The following is a 23,726-nucleotide window of genomic DNA, read 5'->3' as shown; positions in this document are numbered from 1 at the left end:
CTGGGAGTTGTAGTTTTGGACCAGCTGGAGGCACCCTGGTTGGGAATCAGTGGTCTAGAGCAGTGGTCTCCAACCTGCAGACCTCCAGATGTTGCAAAACTACAACGCCTTTGGCTGTCCGGGCATGCTGGGAGTTGTAGTTTTGGACCAGCTGGAGGCACCCTGGTTGGGAATCAGTGGTCTAGAGCAGTGGTCTCCAACCTGCGGACCGCCAGATGTTGCAAAACTACAACTCCCAGCATGCTGGGAGTTGTAGTTTTGCAACATCTGGAGGGCCGCAGGTTGGAGACCACTGCTCTAGAGTTATTCTGCCACACCTGGCATCTGTGTGACACACATCCTCATGTATATCTTGCTCTTTTACATTAAAGGGTCACATTCAAATACAATGGATCCACGATCCTCCCGGGAGATCAAGGGTCCAACTATGAAGAGTTTGTGAACACCTGCACAGGTAAGAGGTCCCCTCGCTCTCCGCCACATTGTACTATGATATCCTGTAAAGAACATGACCTGGGGCTAGGTAGTTGGAATGTGGACTGTATAGTACTTGTTCAGCCCTGCCCTGACAGTACACTCGCCGAAGACTGGTTTCTCTTATATAGAAGATCAAATGATTATCCAGTAACATATTAATAGCAGAATATTGTCCAACTCCCTGCGACTAAGAACGCTCATTTTATATTTTTTTGATCATTTTGGCTATGTTTTACCTCTAAATGACACACAATTCATCACTTCCGTGATCAGGAGATTGTAGAATATTATAAATGCATTCATTGTTTTTATCTAATCTCATTCTAAGTATATATTAACCTTAAGGGTGGAGTCTGCCTGCCCGATGCTGTATGACTACCACTACAAGTCCCAGTGAGTCCTGTAAAAGCAGTCATGACTAGAGATGAGCGAACTTACAGTAATTTCGATTCGTCACAAACTTCTCGGCTCGGCAGTTGATGACTTTTCCTGGATGAATTAGTTCAGCTTTCAGGTGCTCCCGTGAGCTGGAAAAGGTGGATACAGTCCTAGGAGACTCTTTCCTAGGACTGTATCCACCTTTTCCAACCCACCAGAGCACCGGAAAGCTGAACTAATTTATGCAGGAAAAGTCATCAACTGCCGAGCCGAGAAGTTTGTGACGAATCGAATTTACTGTAAGTTCGCTCATCTCTAGTCATGACCCATGAAGACTGTGTTGTAAGATTTATTGCAGTAACCCCAGGATAGCCGATTTATTTTATTTTATAATCTTATACATGTTACTGATTGCATGCTTTATAGCAGTGGTCTCCAACCTGCGGACCTCCAGATATTGCAAAACTACAACTCCCAGCATGCCCGGACAGCCAACGGCTGTCCGGGCATGCTGGGAGTTGTAGTTTTGCAACATCTGGAGGTCCGCAGGTTGAAGACCACTGCTTTATAGGCTATATCCTCCTCTGAAAGGGCACTTTGGCATCAATTTTTTTTATTGCTCCAGTGGATTTCAAATTAAAAAGAAACATCTTTGGAAATAGCCTTAAAGGGGTACTCCACTGGAAATTTTTTTTTTTTTTTTTAAATCAACTGGTGCCAGAAAGTTAAACAGATTTGTAAATTACTTCTATTTAAAATTCTTAATCCTACCAGTACTTATCTGCTGCTGTATGTTCTTTTCTTTTTGAATTTCCTTTCTGTCTGACCATAGTGCTCTTTGCTGATACCTTTGTCTATTTTAGGAACTGTCCAGAGCAGGATGGGGATTTGCTTCTACTCTGGACAGTTCCTAAAATGTACAGAGGTGTCTGTGGTCAGAGAGCACTGTGGTCAGACAGAAAGGAAATTCAAAGAGAAAAAAAGAAAATAACTTCTTGTGGAACATAAAGCAGCTGATAAGTACTGGAAGGATTGGGATTTTTTTTATAGAAGTAACTCACAAATCTGTTTAACTTTCTGGCACCAGTTGATTTAAAACATTTTTTCCCCCAGTGGAGTACCCATTTAATGAAAAATCTGCTGTTTAGTGTATAGAGTCCCATATGCAGACATATGTATCTCCAACTACGCTAAATAGTAGTTTAGTTTCCACAGAACATAAGTTTCACAAGTGTGAATCACTCAATGCTCTTGCGACAGACATGGCAGGGAAGTAGCCGGGTACCCAAGAATAAGATTATATCTGCAGGGGAAGTAGATGAACAGAAAAGGTGAGATGTGGCTCCATTAAAGGGGTTATCCAGGAAAAAAACTTTTTTATATATCAACTGGCTCCAGAAAGTTAAACCGATTTGTAAATGACTTCTATTTAAAAATCTTAATCCTTTCAGTACTTATGAGCTTCTGAAGTTGAGTTGTTCCTTTCTGTCTAAGTGCTCTCTGATGACACGTGTCTCAGGAACCGCCCAGTTTAGAAGAAAATCCCCATAGCAAACCTCTTCTAAACTGGGCGGTTACCGAGACACGTGACATCAGAGAGCACTTAGACAGAAAAGAACAACCTTAACTTCAGCAGCTCATAAGTACTGAAAGGATTAAGATTTTTTAACAGAAGTAATTTACAAATCTGTTTAACTTTCTGGAGCCAGTTGATATATATAAAAAAAAAGGTTTTTCCTGGATAACCCCTTTAAAGTGTGCAAATATACTGTATATCTCAACCTCCATTAGAAAATAATACAATTCTGCCCCACCCTGCCTGCAGCCGTGTCCCCATTCATTTCTATGTTGTGCGATTTTCTGATAATTAATTGCCGGTTACACTTGAATATTCCCATTACCATTGCACTAAATTTAATCCAGTCCAAGGACAGCCAGAAATCCTCCTTGTCTATCTATCTAGTGACAGGTGGCCTAATGCGTCCGCAGTTTTCTGTTCCTGAAAATTCAGTCGTCAGGGTAAAGTCACTTTTTGCCTCCATTGTAAGGACAAAAAGGTTCTCCCCTTCAGTGTAATAACCCTGGCAGGATGTGACCTCTGTCATATATGTAGAAGACAGGAAATGACCTCGCTGAGAAGATGACCACAAGGAGCGGCATCCTTACTTCTGGTCCACTTCCTTTGGCTTCTAGACTGTAGGACATTTCATCTGACTGAACCCCCTAATGTTTCAATGTCTGCTTGTGCCAATACTAGCATAGTGCAAATACGTGTGCCCATATAGTAATGCCAGTCACAGGTCCCATAAAATGTAAAAGGTCTCAGTGCCCATATAACAGTTCCCAACATGGAAAAATCTACCTTCCCCACAATTTACTGTAAAATAGTGAATCAGATTACCTAACAATCCCATCCCGTAGGAACATATTGAGTAACATACTGAGTGTTATGCACCTGCAATCTCTAATTCACTGGAGACTTTTGGACTTTAGGACTTTTTGTCCAGAAATCTCTTACTGAATTTAAATTCTTGTCATTTTCTATTGGGTTTAATGTTGGCGTTTCTTAGTTGTATCTCTTCCTGGAAAGTTTGGTGGAAAACAATATGGCAGACTCTTTAAGGAAGAGGAACGGGTGGATTCAGTGCCATTTTTGGAGACACAGGATGGTCAGATCCACAATAATTTTGTAGTGACAAACAGTCCGCTGTGTAATTATGGTGCTGTCACTATATAATTGTGGGGCTCCTGAGACGGCAGGTGACAGGAGCCTTAATGTGTTTATCTGCTGTATTCATGCACATTTGTCACCTGCTCCTCTCACAGAATACATTCGAAGGCCCAAGATTACAAAAACGGTCTAATTTATATAGTCTAAGGAAGTCTAAGAATGTGCCAGATTTGTCACAGCGGCCGAGACTGTCACCACTTGTGTATAGGGAGAAACCTGTTAGTCATCGGCGGGTGGGCTTTGGGAACGGCACATAATAAATATACTGTACTCTTTACTGGAATGGCATATAATAAATATACTGTACTCTTTACTGGAATGGCATATAATATATATACTGTACTCTTTACTGGAATGGCATATAATAAATATACTGTACTCTTTACTGGAATGGCATATAATATATATACTGTACTCTTTACTGGAATGGCATATACTATACTGTACTCTTTACTGGAATGGCATATAATAAATATACTGTACTCTTTACTGGAATGGCATATAATATATATACTGTACTCTTTACTGGAATGGCATATACTATACTGTACTCTTTACTGGAATGGCATATAATAAATATACTGTACTCTTTACTGGAATGGCATATAATATATATACTGTACTCTTTACTGGAATGGCATATAATATATATACTGTACTCTTTACTGGAATGGCATATAATAAATATACTGTACTCTTTACTGGAATGGCATATAATATATATACTGTACTCTTTACTGGAATGGCATATAATAAATATACTGTATTCTTTACTGGAATGGCATATAATATATATACTGTACTCTTTACTGGAATGGCATATAATAAATATACTGTATTCTTTACTGGAATGGCATATAATATATATACTGTACTCTTTACTAGAATGGCATATAATATATATACTGTACTCTTTACTGGAATGGCATATAATAAATATACTGTATTCTTTACTGGAATGGCATATAATATATATACTGTACTCTTTACTGGAATGGCATATAATAAATATACCGGACACTTTCTGGAATCTCCAGCAGCATCGGGTGAGCGTTGGGGGCTCATATAGCCACAAGTAACGGACTGCTGGAATCCACAACCAGTGTAAAAGACTACCTTTAAACTGGCCAGAATCTTGCGCCATAATTCTGGCACAATTTTTGGTGCACAGCGTGGCATCTCAAGCCACACTCCCTTTTGAAGTGGTCACGCCTCTTTTGTTAGACACTGGGAACGAGTATATAGGAAGTGTCTAAAATGCAAGTCATGTAAGACAGATTCTTTTGTGTTTGTGCAAAATATGCCAGAATTTTGGTGATCTTTGGCCCTTTTGCTGATAAAAAGTGATCGGATTTGACTCTAGTATTTGGATCTTGCATTTATCTGTTTGTAGATTTATGACCTGGGGGTCACATAATAATGACTTCTACAATCCCTTGCAAAAAGAATGGAATCCCCACAGTTTTGCTTTTTTTTTTTACTTGATAGTAAATGCACAATTCATTGTGTGTTTGTGTTTTCCAGAACTTTAACATCCAATATGTACTCCACCCCTAGACATCTTATATCCTTTCCAAAGGATAGGGGATAAGATGTCTGATCGCGGGTACGGCCACTGAGACCCTCGCAATCTCCAGGCTGGCACCCCAGCATTCTAAACATTTATGTTCAGAACGCCAGGTTAGTCCGGTCGTGTTAGTGACGTTGCGCCATGCCCCCTCTATTCATGTCTATGGGACTGCTGTGCCCCCTCCCATAGACATGAATCGAGGGGATGTTGTGTGACGTCAAGAACACGGCTGGACTAAGCTGGCGTTCTGAAGATGACCAAAGCCGTGGGGGGTCCCATCAGCCAGACCCTCTGCGATCAGACATCTTATCCCTTATCCAAAGGATAAGGTTTAATATGTCTAGGGGCGGAGTACCTCTAAAGATAGGCCTAAAGATAGGCCATGGCCATCAATGTCTGATCAGCAGTGGGTCAACATCTAAAACCCCTGTCCATCAGCTGTTTGGCAGAGCCACGTCTCTGATATACATATACTGAACAGGGCTGTAAGCAGGTGGCTCCACTCATTGTGTAGTGGCAGTGTCCTGTTACTGCAAGTCAGCTCTCACTGAAGTGAATAGAAGCTGTTCTGCAGTAACCCGGCATCACTACTGCACAGTGAACAGATACACCTGCTGCTGGCCCATTCATTGTGTATAGACGAGATGCTAAATACAGTAACAAGTTAGTGAACTGTTCGGGATTACCTGGATTTCTACATTTATTACAAATAAAAGGTGGTCCTGTTGGTACCGAAGATGCAACCTTTAAATGAATTGTTCTCTGAATGATCACGTGACCAGGTCCTAAGACACTTAAGCAGCCCTGACCATGATGCTTCCTCCTCCATGCTTCACAGTTGTGATGAGGTCTTGATGTTACTGAACATTGTTCTTCCCCCATAGATAAGCTCTGTGCATTTGTGCTGAAAAGTTCCAATTTTGTGACCGCCGTCTGTAGAACATTTTTCCCAGGAGCAAGGTGGAACATTTAGGTCATCTCAGGCATACTTGGGACAGGCTGCAGTGTTTTTTCTTTTGGCTACCAGTGACTTCCTTTATGGTGTAATTCAAAGAACACCATTACTTTTACCAGTTAGCTCTTAAAGTAGTGATTAAAGGGGCACTCCACATTTGCAACTTATCCCCTAACCACAGGATAGGGTATAAGTACCTGTCATGGGGGGTCCTGTGGATAAGTTTTTTAAAGTGGCTTAGCCGTTTAAAAGGAAACCGACAGCAGGGTCACCTGCACTAACCTGAATATACAGGTAGATAGTGCAGGTGATGCCTATTCAAACCCTCAAATTGATGCAGCCGTTCAAAAGATATTCATCTAATATAGTTTTTACTTATTAACTGCACTGGAGGTGGCTGCTGTTGTATGTGCCAAGCTTTCTCCCACCCACTATAGCAGATAAGTAAATATTCACCCATCTTCATCAGCACGTCCATGAAGGGGTCGGAGTTATCGGCCAAAGGAGACGGAGGTATCGTGGGAAGGGGCCGAGTTTATCGGCCAGAGTGGGTGGGAGGAAGCGTTTTACATACATCAGCAGCGGTCTCCCAGTGCATTAAAGGGGTATTCCAGGCAAAAACTTTTTTTTTTTATATATATATATATATATATATATATATATATATATATATATCAACTGGCTCCGGAAAGTTAAACAGATTTGTAAATTACTTCTATTAAAAAATCTTAATCCTTCCAATAGTTATTAGCTTCTGAAGTTGAGTTTCTGTTTTCTGTCTAACTGCTTTCTGATGACTCACGTCCCAGGAGCTGTCCAGCTCCTATGAGGATATTCTCCCATCATGCAAGGGATATTCTCCCATCATGCACAGCTCCCGTGACGTGACATCATCATTGAGCAGTTAGACAGAAAACTTCAGAAGCTAATAACTATTGGAAGGATTAAGATTTTTTAATAGAAGAAATTACTTCTATTAAAAAATATAAAAAAATGTTAGTTGATATATAAAAAAAAGTTTTTGCCTGGAATACCCCTTAACTATATGAGTGACAACGGTTTGTGTGTTTACTTTTGTGTTTTTCTATACTAGTGACTAAGATAACAATAGGGTTGCATTTTATGATTAATCAACATGCAAATCAAGGCAATTCCAAAGGGTTCAGTTACTTTTTCATGCAAGCATAGCCTATTAACATGATTAGTATGGCTCCCTATCTCTCTGTTACTGCAGATCATCAGGCTGCATCTCATAGTGCACTAATGTTCACACGGCAGAATTTACTGGATTCCAATGCTGCAGCAGAGTCCCATTGGATTCAGTGGGAATCTGCTACGCTGTGCACACGGCGGAATTTCTGTGCCAGATGTTTCTAGCACGGAAATTCTATTTTCTGTGTCCGCACAAAGAATGAACACGTTCATTCTTTGTGGGAAGTCTGCATGAAATGCATAGCCGTCTATGAGACAGCACATTCCTGTGTGGTCCTAGGACTGGCATATTATGCCGGCCCTCCATTCACTCAGGCGGCAAGGGACCTCCATTCTCCTAGAGGTCGGACCCCTACTGATTAGCTATTTATCCCCAATCCTGTAAATAGAATATTTAATCTTGGGATTAACTTCTTCAACTTCCAATTTACTTTTGGAATTCTGGATGGTCTTACTTCACTTTTGGCCGTTGCCTACATGTGACGTGCGCTGACATGCCCCAGGCCCGTGCTGGGCTCTCCCTGACATTCTTTCCATTCTTACCTCATCCAGTTTAGGGGCTTCATCACAGAGGCTCAGTAATTACAGAAAACTGCAGATACAGATTGGTGGCGCAGCAAGGCATGAGTAGATGGGGCTAAAAATGGTTTAGCTGCTCCATGCGACATTTTGTGCCCCCTAATATTTCATCCATTTGGTTGGACAACCCTTCTGGATCTCATACTAAAAATAATCACCTGTTTGATCACCAGTTTATCAGAAGCGCGTTTTTCACTAACTGAATATGTGATCCTTTATAATAGGGGACAAAAATCCTTCGACTAAGAGTGTTAGGCTCACACGTTATATTCCACATGAATATTTCGCACAGACAATCCGCAGATTTCAATGGGATTCTGCTGCACTGTTCACCGCGCCAGAATTTCCGCACCAGATTCCGGCATCCCCAGAAAGAATAGTCATGTCTATTCTTTCTGCAGAGTTTGCACGGAAATGCATTGTTGTCTATGGGACGGCGCATTTCCAAGTGGTCTTTGCGCCGGCGTGTTCTGCCAACGCACCGCTGTCTGTGGAATGTCCGCACTGAGATTTTACGTGTGGACATTCCACTGTGTGAACATAGCCTTATTAAGACATCTCTAAGGGCCTGGGCTGGTGAGGGAGTCAACCCTAATGCGCCATGTGTGAATGTGTAACAGATCGTGATATTTCTTCATGACTTTTTTTTAAGTATTTTTCCTTGTGAAGCCAACAGTATGAGGGCAAAATGCTATGCAAGGAAATAATTATTATTTTTTATCTATTTTTACTTGGGTATCTGAATGCCTTCTTCAGTCTGCAGCGCCAGGTAAAAAGTAAATTCTTCCTCCTCGCTGGACTCTCTCTAGAAGGAATTCACAAAACCTTGATAAAACTTTTCTGTTCCCTCCCCCGTCGCCTCTGCATTCCCGGGGAATGAGAAATGCAGCCCCATGTGCAGAATATTAATTAAGACCGGGGTCAATGTGACGTAACCAAGGATTTACCACACAAAACAGCAGTGACTCTCCCCTAGAAGTCTGAGTGTACCAAACCAGCATCTGTCTCCTATCTATATCAAAGATTTATACAGTATAAAGCTACCTCTCTCTGTTACTTTAGTTATGCTGCATTGTTCTAGCCACTGCTGAGCCACATCCCAGATCTGGATCAGCATTTCCTCTCTAGATATATTTACAGAACAGCAGAAGTGTTGTACCTTCTCTAAATATTTTGTCCGTCGCTGATTTTTTTTTGCTGACACTTCCTGGCAGCGTCAGTAAAACTCTTCCTGCAGCCTGACATTACCTCTGAAAACCAGGAATTAAACATCCTGGGTTACTGTCTATTTATCTGTAGAGGGACGCTGGTGGTTCACTGCCGCCTGTCTAATCTGTGCAGACATACATCAAATCTATAAATATTCATTGAAAGCTAAAGGGGTACTCCGGTGAAAAACTTTTTTTTTTTAAATCAACTGGTGCCAGAAAGTTAAACAGATTTGTAAATTACTTCTATTAAAAAATCTTAATCCTTCCTGTACTTATTAGCTGCTGAATACTACAGCGGAAATTATTTTCTTTTTGAAACACAGAGCTGTCTGCTGACATCACGACCACATTGCTCTCTGCTGACATCTCTGTCCATTTTAGGAACTGTCCAGAACAGCATATGTTTGCTATGGGGATTTCCTTTTACTCTGGACAGTACCTAAAATGGACAGAGATGTCAGCAGAGAGCACTGTGCTCATGATGTCAGCAGACAGCTCTGTGTTTCAAAAAGAAAAGAATTACCACTGTAGTATTCAGCAGCTAATAAGTACAGGAAGGATTAAGATTTTTTAATAGAAGTAATTTACAAATCTGTTTAACTTTCTGGCACCAGTTGATTTAAAAAAAATAAAGTTTTTCACCGGAGTACCCCTTTAAGCTCCATTCACACCATGTTTTTGTGGGATTATATAGTGAAACGTATCAAGTGCATGGTGGAGAACATGCCCAAAGCAACCAATCGCATTCCAGTATTTATAGTCAAAACTAGTAGCGAGTCCAAACACAAAAATAGGGGCAAATCTCTGCATGATGCTTTTTGTCTGTTTCAGTTCCACTAATAGCTTTGGCTAAAAATATTGACTATACTACAGTGGTCCCTCAAGTTACAATATTAATCGGTTCTAGGACGACCATTGTATGTTGAAACCATTGTATGTTGAGACCAGAACTCTATGGAAACCTGGTAATTGGTTCTGAAGCCACCAAAATGTCATCCAAAACTAGGAAAAAGTGAGGATTAAAGAAAAATAAGTAGATAACTAATACAGATAAAGCAAGTCCTTACATATAAAAGTAAGAAAGATCTGCTGGGAGCTGTAATTCACTGTCTATGTCAGTATTTACCCAACCAGGGTGCCTCCAGCTGTTGCAAAACTACAACTCCCAGCATGCCCGGACAGCCGAAGGCTGTCCGGGCATGCTGGGAGTTGTAGTTTTGCAACAGCTGGAGGCACCCTTTTTGGGAAACACTGGTCTATGTAGAGGACAGGAGCTTCTTCAGGGTCCTGTACAGAACACGCAATGTCCTAAAAAAAATTTAAAAAATGGAGCCGCCCTCACCTGATGTCCAAAGGAGCAGGTAACTCTGGCACAGGTAAAGAGTACAGAACATGTAATACCTCCCTGTACTGTAGGGGGCGCTACCAGACACCAGTCAGTGCATACACTTTAGGAATACACGGGTTTTACCAGTGAAATATCCATTCTGATTGGTCGGTTCTTCCAACCCTTGACACGTTTTGCAGATTCCATAGCATTGTATGTTGAGTCTGGTTTCAAGTTACTATGGTCCAGAAAAGACCATTGTATGTTGGAACTATTGTATGTTGGAGGCCATTGTAAGTTGAGGGATCACTGTATTTGTGAAACATTATATTTGCAGTTTTGTATCTATGCGGTGATCTATAATCTCCTATCAGGGATGGCTTATAATTAATTATGTAATTGTCAGAAATTGTTGCAAATATTTTGCAATATGTATCATATTTTATTCTCTAGCTAAACTTAGAGGTGGGTTCACAATCCTGCAGATTTGTCCAAAAAATATTTAGTGTTTTCTATATATTGTGTGGCCAGTCATGTGACCTACCAGCAGTGCTGCCAGGGTCCTGTCCTCTGAGCTCCCACAATGCACTCTGCTCCTTACTGGAGGAAACCAGCAGAACTTTGAGTGCAGCTCTGGAAGCAGCTAGACTTTAAGCATATATTCCAATGGCACATTTTTTCCAAGGGGAAAATGCACCATAATATTCACTACAGAGGGCAGCTTCAGATTTCTGTACACTATTTTGACATTTTGGATGTTTTTGGATGCAGATTAGCCCCATATCAATGGAGCTAATCTGTATCCTGCATCTCCAATTCTCACCCCTAAACCTGCCATTATTCCAAAGTATTATAAAATAAAACGTGTGGTCAAAAATATGTGCTGCAATTTACAGTGTGAACTGTGGCAATTATTCCCATTGAAAAAGACAGTCAAACATTGCACAAGGTTTTTGCCATGTACGCCAAAAAGCTCAGTGGAAAGATAGCTTTAGCTATAATATACAGTGTAAGTTCTCCCACTTAAAAAGATGAGAGGCCTGTAATTTTCATCATAGGTATACCTCAACTATGAGAGACATAATGAGAAAAAAAAATCCATAAAATCAGATTTTTAAAGAATTTATTTGCAAATTATGGTGGAAAATAAGTATTTGGTTAATAACAAAAGTTCATCTCAATACTTTGTTATATACCCTCTGTTGGCAATGATAGAGGTGAAACGTTTTCTATAAGTCTTCACAAGGTTTTCGCACACTGTTGCTGGTATTTTGGCCCATTCCTCCTTGCAGATCTCCTTTAGAGCAGTTATGTTTTGGGGATGTCCCTGGGCAACACAGACTTTCAACTCCCTTTTTTTTCTATGGGGTTGAGATCCGGTGACAGGCTAGGCCACTCCAGGACCTTGAAATGCTTCTTACCAAGCCACTCCTTCGTTGCCCGGGCGGTGTGTTTGGGATCATTATCATGCTGAAAGACCCAGCCACGTTTCATCTTCAATGCCCTTGCTGATGGAAGGAGGTTATCACTCAAAATCTCACAATACATTGCCCCATTCATTCTTTTCTTTATACGGATCAGTTGTCCTGGTCCCTTAGCAGAAAAACAGCCCCAAAGCAGGATGTTTCCACCCCCATGCTTCACAGTAGGTATGGTGTTCTTTGGATGCCACTCAGCAATCTTTCTCCTCCAAACATGACGGGTTGCGTTTTTACCAAAAACTTCTACTTTGGTTTCATCTGACCATATGACATTCTCCGAATCTTCTTCTGGATCATCCAAATGCTCTCTAGCAAACTTCAGACGGGCCTGGACATGTACTGGCTTAAGCAGGGGGACATGTCTGGCACTGCATGATTTGTGTGTAACTGATGGTAGCCTTTGTTACTTTGGTCCCAGCTCTCTGAAGGTCAATCCCTAGGTTCCCCCGTGTGGTTCTGGGATTTTTGCTCACCGTTCTTGTGATCATTTTGACACCACAGGGTGAGATCTTGCATGGAGCCCCAGATCGAGGAAGATTATCAGTGGTCTTGCATGTCTTCCATTTTCTAATAATTGCTCTCACAGTTGATTTCTTCACATCAAGCTGCTTGCCTATTGCAGAATCAGTCTTCCCAGCCTGGTGCAGGTCTACAATTTTGTTTCTGGTGTCCTTCGACAGCTCTATTGTCTTGGCCATAGTGGAGTGTGACTGTTTGAGGTTGTGGACAGGTGTCTTTTATACTGATAACAAGTTGAAACAGGTGCCATTAATACAGATAACGAGTGGAGGACATAGCAGACTCTTAAAGAAGAAGTTACATGTCTCTGAGAGCCAGAAATCTTGCTTGTTTGTAGGTGACCAAATACTTATTTTCTACCATAATTTGCAAATAAATTCTTTAAGAATCAGACAATGTGATTTTATGGATTTTTTTCCCCTCATTGTGTCTCTGTTACGCCGAGCGCTCCGGCTCCTCCTCCTCCGGAGCGCTCTCGGCGTCTCCTGCCCTGCAGCGCTGCGGTCGGCAGTGCTGACCGGAGACGCTGCTCAGTTGTGCCCGGCGGGGATGCGATCCGCCTAGCAGGACGTGCCCGCTCGCGGATCGCACCCCGTTCCACTCACCTGTCCCGATCTCCTGCTGGGTCCCGATGCGCGCGGCCCCGCTCTCTGGGGCGCGCGCGCCCCGGGGCTCTCAGATTTAAAGGGCCAGCGCACCGCTAATTGGTGCCTGCCCCAATCTTCCTAATTAGCTTCCACCTGCTCTATGTGAATTAAAACCCACTTCCCCTTCCTGTCCTTGCCGGATCTTGTTGCCTTAGTGCCCTGTGAAAGCGTTTAGTGTGTTCCCAAGCCTGTGTACCCAGACCTTCTGCTGTTGCCCCTGACTACGACTCTTGCTGCCTGCCCTGACCTTCTGCTACGTCTGACCTTGCTCTTGCCTTGTCCCTGTGTACCGCGCCTGTCTCAGCTGTCAGTTGCCGCTGCAAGTCCATCCCGCTTTGCGGCGGGCTCTGGTGAAAACCAGTAACCCCTTAGACTCCGTTCCCCTGGTACGGCCCACGCCATCACCCCTCTGACACAGAGGATCCACCTCCAGTGTCCTCGCTGCATACCAGTCCGGATCCTGACAGTCTCTCATAGTTGAGGTATACCTATGAGGAAAATTACAGGCCTCTCATTTTTTTTAAGTGGGAGAACTTGCACAATTGGTGGCTGACTAAATACTTTTTTGGCCCACTGTATAGTGCATTTGGAAGGTTTTAACACTCTTTCACTTTTTTTTTGTTACGTTGTGGTCTTGTTCTAAGTGAAGTTAATAGTACAGTTTTTCCCATTATTCTACCCTCGATACCCCATAATAAGAATGTGAAAACAGTGTTAGAAATATTTGCTAATTTATTTAAAAGGAAAAACTACAAAATTGCATTGATATAAGTATTCAGACCCTTTACTCAGTACTTAGTTGATGCACCTTTGGCAGGATTGAAGACTACACTTTTATTGGCAATATACCACAAGGTTTACACACCAGTTTGGGTGTTTTTGTGCCATTCTTCTCTGCATATACTCTCAAGTTCAGTCAGGTTGGATGGGGACCATCAGTGGAAACCATTTTCAGGTCACTTGATTGGGTTCAAGTCAGGGCTCTGGCTCGGTCTCTTAAGGACAGAGGTGTCCCTAGGCCACTATTGTGGTGTCTTGGCTGTGTGCTAAGGGTTATTGGGGGAATGTAGGAATCATATTTTTTGCGCAAAAGTTTTGCGACTTTTTATTTAGAAGGTATTTCTAAAAGAACATACCAGCATTCGGACCGCAGAGGTCCTCAGCGTATGCACCCCTGCTGGTAACGACGTGCGTGCGTCCTGTCCGGCCTAAAATTGCAGAGCAAGTGCTCACTCCCACAGGACGTGCGGACGTCATTAACAGCAGGGGCGCATGCGCTGAGGACCTGTGTGTATCACACGCTGACCTAGATAGGATAGGCGTGGCGGCAGCGGGGCTTTGCGAATCCCGGCCACACCTATCCAACTGTTGCTGACCACCAAAATAGATTTTTGGGTTGACAAAGTGAGGAAAAATGCAGCCGAATGTATGGCAGCATTGCATTTGTTATCACCAGTGCTATTATGTAAGTAGTCTGGGGGGTTCCAAATTGGTGACAGTTGCGCTTTAAGTAAGCATGGGCAAAATTTAATTTAAATTCAAGGCAAAGAAACGCTGAGAAAAACAATTACCCATGAGGACCAATTATAAATTCCCCCCCAATATCTTTGGAGCTCAGCCAGATTGACCATTGGGCTCTTGGTAATCTTTCCTACTAATGCCCTAGCAGAATTCCGCAGGCGGAAATTCAGAGGTGTGAATGGGAGTGCAGAATCCCATACAGTTCTATGGGCTTTAATTTGAGGCGGAATTCCGAAAGCGGAAATTCTGCCGTGTAAATAGACCCTTTGAGAACCTTTGCTGTGTGTATGCTAGCCACGAATAAGAGGGAGACAAGTGGATAGTAAAAGATTGGCTGCACTGAAGTTTACTAAATGGATGTATAGCATTGAGTTTATTCTGCAACCATAAAGGTGTGTATGTGAAGATGCGGTTATATTGTTACAAGTTTAATGAGCAGTGCCTAAGAGATCATACCCTTTTTCTCTAAAAAGGACTAGGACTGAGTGCCACTTTCTGCAGAAAATTGTTGTGCATTGCATGCCTGCAATTGAGGGTAGTCTGGATTTGTAAATGATCCACCGAGGCTCTGGGCATTACTAATGCACTAACCTATGCAGTGACTGTTGGCACTGCATAGGATGCTCATAGACAGGGCAGGCCTTGACATAGGGAAGTCTCTCCGAGACCCACAGTGGCACAGTAGTACATATAGTAGCCTAAATTTGATTTTATTGGAACCTTGGATGTATTTCCAAGTCCCCAGCCCCACTAAATTTAATGTGCATAAAGTCCATACAGCCTACCATGCATCTTACACTTAAAGGGGTACTCCAGTGGAAAACATTTTTTTAAAATCAGCTGGAGCCAGAAAGTAAAACAGATTTGTAAATTACGTCTATTAAAAATTGTAATCCAGTACTTATCAGCTGCTGTATACCACGGAGGAAGTTAGGTTGTTCTTTCCTGTCTGACCACAGTGCTCTCTGCTGACACCTCTGTCTGTGTCAGGAACTGTCTGGAGTAGGAGAGGTTTGCTATGGGGATTTACTCCTTCTCTGGACAGTTCCTAAAATGGACAGAGGTGTCAGCAGAGAGCACTGTGGTTAGACAGAAAGGAAATTCAAAAAGAACTTCCTCTGTAGTATACAGCAGTTGCTAAGTACTGGAAGGATTGTGATTTTTTTTATAGAAGTAATTTACAAACCTGTTTAACTTTCTGGCACCAGCTGATTTGAAAATAAAGTGTTAATAAAGATCATTTAACCCCTTCCATAATAAAAGTCAGAACCACCCCCCTTTTCCCAATAAAAAAAATAAAACAGTGTAAATAAAAATAAACATGGTATCGCCGCGTACGTAAATGTCCGAACTATAAAATATAAAACCGCACGGTCAATGGCGTACGTGTAAAAAAATTCCAAAGTCCAAAATTGCGTATTTTTGGTCACTTTTTATACCATAAAAAAGTGAATAAAAAAGCGATCAAAAAGTCCGATCAAAACAAAAATTATTCCTCATAATTCCCCATATGCGGAAAAATAAAAAAGTTATAGGGGTCAGAAGATGACATTTTTAAACATATACATTTTCCTGCATGTAGTTATGATTTTTTCCAGAAGTACGACAAAATCAAACCTATATAAGTAGGGTATTATTTTAACTGTAAGGACCTACAGAATAAAAGAGAAGGTGGAATTTTTACCAGAAAATGCACTGCGTGGAAACGGAAGCCCCCAAAATGTACAAAATGGTGTTTTTTCTTCGCTGTGGCATTTTTTTTCTCCGTTTCGCTGTGGATTTTTGGGTAAAATGACTAATGTCACAGCAAAGTAGAATTGGTGGTGCATAAAATAAGCCATAATATGGATTTTTAGGTGCAAAATTGAACGTGTTATGATTTTTAGAATGGGATGAGGAAAAAATGAAAATGCAAAAACGGAAAATACCCTGCATCATTAAGGGGTTAATAAAATTTGGTAGGGTACCATTAAAAAAAAAATTATAAAAATGATACAGTAGTGATGGAAATAATAGTATTTAATGAAATGTATTTTTTTATAACAAAATTTTAATTCATTTTTTTATAGGGATCAATTTATGTGTGCGGGCAGGGCACAAAAAAATATAGGGGACAATAATAAAAATGTAGTGTGTTTTTCACTTTTTTCTTTTTTTTTGAATACATTTTCTAGGTAGTACTACTACACACACTGTTCCATGCTGGGAGTGGTAGTACTTGTACTAATTGACAGATCGCCCTGGGTCCGTTGCGATCCTTCTGTATAATGTATAGATTCGGCCGGTCGCTCTTCTATGGTCCCCTGCACTGCCGGATATACACACCTATTCATATTTCCCGCAGAGAGCTGTGATTGGCCAGATGGTTCCAGCCAATCACAACTCTCTGTTGGAAATATGAATAGGTGTATATATACATCAGTGCAGGGGACCATAGAAGAGCGGTCAACCGCATCTAGACATTATACAGGACAGTCGCATCAGGTGTCAGAAGTTACACTCTCTGCAATCTGTCTATTAATGCAGGTACTACAGCTCCCAGCATGGGGCAGAGTGTGTTCCATGAGGGGAGTAGTAGTACCTGCAGTTAAGGACAGATCACAGCGGGTGTCACTCCTGACACCCGACACGATCGTCCTATCTATTGCAGAGATGTGGAGCCGCTCTGTACAGCGCTCGCATCTATGCACTATACTCCGGCCGGCCAGTGATATGAATAGAATATCACTCATTCATATTTCCTTCTGAGAGCGGTGATTGGCTGCAACCATCCGGCCAATCCCCACTCTGGGTGGAAAATATGATTGAGTAATGTTCTATTCACATCACTGGCCGGAGTACAGAGCAGAGATATGAGCGCTGTACAGAGCCGCTCCGCATCTCTGCAATAGATAGGACGATCGCATCGGGTGTCAGGTGTGACACCCGGGGCGATCTTTCTATTAGTACATGTACTACTACTCCCATCATGGAACAGTCTGTTCCATGCTGGGAGTAGTAGTACTACCTAAAAAATTTTAAAAAAGAGAAAAAAAAGTGAAACACACACACACTTTATTAAAAATTTATTAAAATTTCACAATAAAAAATGTTTTCATTAAATACATTTTTTCCCATCCCTACTGCATCTTTTTGTTTTTTGGTACCCAACAAATTTAGAAAAAAAACACCAAAGGGGCCAAAAATGCAAAACACCAAACAAAAGCAAAAACACCCGAAAAACTGCCAAAACATAGGAAAAACCTGTGGCAGTTTTTCTGGCATCTTTGCTGGCGTTTGTTTAAGCGTTAAAAAAACAAGTGGAAACCCAGCCTAATACAGAAAAACATTTGAATGCAATGTTGAATGAACAAACTGATAATCATTGCTGGTGGCGCAAAAACTGCTGTGTAACTAGTACTTTTTTCCTCTGGTTCAGTCCCCAGAGCTTTAGGCCTCACGGGATAGCACATGGTACTTGGGAGGGGGAGCTTTTTCACTCCAGACTTCCTCCATTAAGTCTCTGAACTCTTAATAAGTAATAGCCCAGTGAAATGTCAGCGCAGCTGCCGGCAGGTACAGACACTGTCACGTGGAACCTTGTGATTCTAGCACAGACAATTGGTTTGCAATGAACAATAGCAATGAATTTTATACTGGCGGTCACTGTGACCCCTAACAACAGTCCTCTGCTCAGCGATCTGAACACAGCATTTAAAAGAAAAAAACATCCTTATTATAATTTTTATGTTCTCCCCCTCATCCAAAAAATCCCTCCTCTCTTGCTATGATTGTTTTTGGGAAAGCTGAGTAACAACCATGGCTTCTCTTACAGCTCCTCCCATTTCAGTTTCTCTACTATAAAAAAATAATAATTGGATAATAAATCTGCCTAGTGATACTTTGAATCACTGCATTCATTGAATGATTTACTTTCCAAGAAAGTTTGGTGACAACCCTTATTGGAACTGTACTAGCAGACATATTGGTTGTCATGCAGTTCTCTGTACAGGAACTGAGAAATGGCTGAATTTAGTGTACAGCCTTGTAATGTATTTAATATAAAGCAGTGTACGTGATTGTATCTTCTCTTCAATTACAGATGATATTCGGCAGTTCGCCTACATCAGATTCACCACTGGAGATGCAATGAGCAAGAGGGTGAAATTTGCCTTAATCACCTGGATCGGTGAAAATGTCAGTGGACTGCAAAGAGCCAAGATCGGTACAGACAAGACCCTGGTGAAAGATGTTGTCCAGGTATGTATACTTGCAGTTTGTGAATGCTGGGATAGGGGAAAAAAATTAAAAGCTGTTTCAAGGTCACTGGACATCTGCACATGTATAGGGAGAGGTATAAGCAGTAGAAAGAGAGAAGTGCTCATGCTGCTGTACAGAACACTGGTGAGGCCTCACTTGGAGTATTGTGTGCAGTACTACTAAACTAGTACATGGATTGCAGGATAAAACGTACCAGGAAAGGTTAAAGGACCTTAACATGTATAGCTTGGAAGAAAGAAGAGACAGAGGGGATATGATAGAGACTTTTAAATACATAAAGGGAATCAACATGGTAAAGGAGGAGAGTATATTTAAAAGAAGAAAAACTAGCACAAGAGGACATAGCTTTAAATTAGAGGGGCACAGGTTTAAAAGTAATATCAGGAAGTATCAGGAAGTATTAATGAGAGAGTAGTGGATGCATGGAATAGCCTTCCTGCAGAAGTGGTCGCTGAAAATACAGTGAGTTTAAGCATACATAGGATAGGCATAAGGCTATCCTTCAGATAAAATAGAGATAGGCATAAGGATATCCCTCATATAAGATAGGGCCAGGGACTATTGATAGGATTCAGATTATTGGGCAGATTAGATGGGCCAAATGGTTCTTATCTGCCGACACATTCTATGTTTCTCATGTGGGTAATATTTAGCAATGCAAAGGTCAATAAAGGAGTAGCTAAAACAGTAGCAAAAAATTTGCTTAGGAAGGGGGTTTCTTGGATTTACATACAGGGTTTCTCAGATGTAAGGCTGGAAGGCAGCAGTCCCACTTTTAGGCCCCCAGCTTTACAATAATGTTCAAACTATTTCAGGAGCTGCTGTATTAACAGCATGAGAAGCATTAAGGAGATGATTGTGAGCATCCTCATCGGCCGTGTGACTACCATATGGTGCTTTCCAGTCTGGCAGCTTGAGCCGTAGGTCACTCTGGGTGGGTAGAGGAGGCTAGATTCATCAAACCTCTCCGTACAGAGAACAAGTCAATAGCAGCCACTGTTCAGACCTGAACAAACAGGCGTCTGTCCTGCGCTGCTGAGGCCTGGGGGATGGTTATTGTTGCTTTGTGATTATTTTAATGTGTTGCATTCACACGCTGAGATGTTCTTATTGGGATTAAACACTGGTAACTGCATATATAAATATAACTCTCTTTCCTTACCATAAAAACTTGAGCTGTTTCTTTGCAGTTCCAGAATAGATTACTTAAATCCAGAGTGGTTTTTAATACGCCCTGTGTCCTTAAAGGGGTAGTCCAGTGGTGAAAAACTTATCCCCTATCCTAAGGATAGGGGATAAGTTTGAGATCGCGGGGGTCCGACCGCTGGGGCCCCCTGCGATCTCTCTGTACGGGGGCCAGGCTCTCCGGCCAGATAGCGGGTGTCGACCCCCACACGAAGCGGCAGCTGACACGCCCCCTCAATACATCTCTATGGCAGAGCCGGAGATTGCTGAAGGCAGCGCTTCGGCTCTGTCATAGAGTTGTATTGAGGGGGCGTGTCGGCCGCCGCTTCGTGCTGAGGTCGACACGCCCCCTTCCCGCCGGCTGTCGGGGCTCCGTACAGGAGATCGCAGGGGGCCCCAGCGGTCGGACCCCCCGCGATCTCAAACTTATCCCCTATCCTTAGGATAGGGGATAAGTTGTTCACCACTGGACTACTCCTTTAAGGACTCGGAATGCAGGGCGTATCCATACGCCCTGTGTCCTGAAGAGGTTAAATCGTAACCCGTCAGATCCAACAAAAACATTTTTTTAAAATATATCACTCAGTACCTAATCCTGACCACGTACATCAAATTTTTATGTGTCTAGCACCTTTATTTTTTGTATTACACTTTAAATTTAGCTCACTAGTCTGAATTCCTCTCAAAGGGAGGGGGCGTGGCCTCACTGTACAGGTCTCCGCCCCCTCCCTCAGTATGCTGTCTGCTCACATCTCCCCTAGCATTAGCAAAACTACAACTCCCAGCTTCTCCTCACTGACAATAGCGGGACACAAGCTGACAGTGGGAGGATTTTTCCTCCAGCTCTGAGCCCTGCGCTCACAGCTGTCAATCAAGGAATTAGTTTAATTTTGTGTCTCCTCTAGTAGTGCCTAACCTAACCTGCACACAGTTCAGCAGAAACAACAAGAATGCGGTCAAGATATGCATATAGATGCACACAAAAGATGTGTGGCTAACCACAGTACAGATGCTGAAATACTCCATTAGTACAACAATGAAATGTTTCCATTATATGAAATACTGGCGTGATGCAATGACAAACTGCAATGCAACCTGATCATGTGGTTCCACCTGTACAGTGAGATTCAGGTGCACAACGAAGAACTGGAGGTCATTCATTTGGAGAACTGGTGGACATCCAAGCCTATATAATTTGCCATATTTTTATGTAGAATTGCTCTTTTAAAATAATGCATTGCACTTTGAGACAGATTGTAGGACCCCATTTAAAGTCAGACCCACATATTAAACACCATATAAATATGGATCTATTTTGTTTTTAAGTTAATTTCTGAGGAAAATTTGTCTTCTCCACCCTGGCCTAGGACTTGTGGAACAGACCATGCTCAGTTCTTGTTACGGCAAGATACGATTTGATAAGGGGGGGGGGGTTTGAAAGAGAAGGTATTTTAGTCCTGGCCACTGGATATGCAACAACCATAACTTTTCCTCATAAATTTTTATTTTTTCCATTTTTAAAAGTGAAAGAAAACTAATTGTTTTATTTGTTTCTTAGAATTTTGCCAAAGAACTTGTGATCACAGACCACAAAGATCTAGGTGAAGATTACATTAGAGGGGAGCTGAAAAAGGCTGGAGGTGCCAACTACGATGCTCAAACAGAATAAGAGGCAACATTTACCTTCCGCTGCCATTCCAGTTTGAAACAGGAAGTCGTCTCAATGAAAGCAACTGGAAACTATAATAAAAACTGGTTATTTCTTTGCGTAAATCTCTCCTTATTTTGCTGCCCAGCTCAGGACTTGTTTTCTCCATCCCACGTACCCTCCAGTGACTATGTTACCATGCCTGACATGCTGGCTGCCCCGAAGGCATGCACCTTCTTGTCATTTGTCACAGCACAGATCACTGCGCCACCTCCTTCATCTCCAACACATGCCAAGTTGTTACTAGGATGCCTTGGACTGCACTTCCAGGAGTCTGCACTATGAAGTGTCTGTGATCTCTCTACTTCTGGCTTTATTGTTAGTTAGACTTACATGACCAGAGCGGTTCCCCCAGCTTAGCTGTCTGAGGTTGTCATCTTAATACCACTTCTGAATAATAGCCACAATTACCGTCTCTGCCAATTAGAATTGGCATAAAAGATGCAAATTATATGTGAAAACCATGGGTTATCACTTACAACCATGGAGGGGGGGGGGGGTGCACCTTAACATGCAACACACAACACCAGGGACGTTGCCTAATGCAAGGAGTTAAAAACCAGCTCTAGCTACCTGTGAATTCTAAATGCATCATATTCCAGCAATAGGGGGCAGTATTATAAAAGTGGAAATTAGCTCAGAGGAGGTGTTACCTCCTTACAGTACATTACTCTGTAGGGGGCAGCGCTGAAAAAAAAGAAGGCTCCTCCTACTCCATAGAGAATAGGAGGCACATTCAGGATATAGGGCTTCAGTAACGCCTATATCCTCTCTCTCTTTACCATGTTGTTGGGAATGATTATGCCACTTGTCATGTTAGGTGGGTGACTGGAGTTGCCTTTGAATTAATTTTAACCACATTCTATTTTTTTCTAAACATTCCAGGAATGGTGTACTCACCTGCTGACCTAAAACTAAATCTGGAAGTCTGTCTATACAATATTCCAGTGATCAGGCCAGTCCGTGGTTTCATCCTGCAGCCTCTCTACATTATTGATACTAGCAAAGAAAAGACAGGGTACCCGCACTCACCACATGGCTGCTGTGGCTCGACTCTTCTGGCAAAGACGGACGACCCGGTATCAGACACGTAGCAGGGCGCCCAGAAACGAGACGACTGCCGGAGAAGTTTTGCGCTAGTTGCGCTTCTTCTGGCCTCGTGCGAGGCCAGAAGCACAACTAACGCAAAACTTCTCCGGTAGTCGCCTCGCTTCTGAGCGCCCTGCTACGTGTCTGATACCGGGTTGTCGGTCTTTGCCAGAAGAATCGACACAGCAGCCCTGCGGTGAGTGCGGGTACCCTATCATTTGTTTGCTAGTATTTGTTATGTGACTTTGGGCTTCTTTGGTCCCCAGCACCTCCGGACTCATAGGCACAAGGACTCCGGTCTTCCCTAGTGACAGACCGCTACCGACAGCAGTTCATACTCAATGACCGTGCTAATTGCTAACTAGTCTTAGACCAATACAGTGCCCTCATCTTTTGTTTAGTAGTCTCCACATTATTGGATCACCTGACATATCACTTTAATAAAAAGTTATCGGTTGCTAGTGTTACTTTTGTAGATGATAAGAGTTTTGCTTTTGACATGAACTGGAATCTGCTGCTGATGTTTCATTACATTGGGGTCAATGCCACTTATTGTTTACAGGAAAGAAGTGAGATATAACATTTCAAAAAGTTTTGTTTCTTACTAAAGTCAAATACTTAAGATTTTGTTTTAATTTCTCAGACCTCAGAATGTGAATTATTGGGGTGACTGAAACCTGAAACCTTGTGAATTGGACAAGAGAAATGCAACACTGCTGAGAAAAACCACTTGAAGAATAAAACATTTTTTCCAAAATATGTGGCTATGTATTTTTTGAATTTCTATAAGAGGATATTTTTACTATAGAAGATGTTAAAAGTAAACCTGCCATCAGATTATACCATATATATTGTGTGGCAATGCCATATATATAT

The 23,726-nt window shown here is 42.0% G+C and overlaps 2 protein-coding genes across 3 annotated transcripts in view; one reads left to right on the top strand and one right to left on the bottom strand.

Annotated features, from left to right (window-relative positions):
• Positions 1–22,820, top strand: part of COTL1 (coactosin like F-actin binding protein 1) — a 24,243-nt gene extending 1,423 nt beyond the window's left edge. The window contains exons 2-4 of the mRNA XM_056525483.1: positions 372–454; positions 18,690–18,847; positions 21,612–22,820. Coding sequence (XP_056381458.1) covers positions 372–454; positions 18,690–18,847; positions 21,612–21,722 — 352 coding nt within the window. The 3' untranslated portion in view covers positions 21,723–22,820. The remainder of the gene's footprint in view (positions 1–371; positions 455–18,689; positions 18,848–21,611) is intronic.
• KLHL36 (kelch like family member 36) overlaps positions 1–23,726 on the bottom strand; it is a 105,339-nt gene that overhangs the window by 21,806 nt on the left and 59,807 nt on the right. The gene's annotated exons all lie outside the window — the stretch shown is intronic.

This window comes from Hyla sarda, chromosome 6 (assembly GCF_029499605.1).
Source record: "Hyla sarda isolate aHylSar1 chromosome 6, aHylSar1.hap1, whole genome shotgun sequence".
NCBI classification, from domain to species: Eukaryota; Metazoa; Chordata; class Amphibia; order Anura; family Hylidae; genus Hyla; species Hyla sarda.
This window is presented reverse-complemented; position numbering and strand designations above follow the sequence as displayed.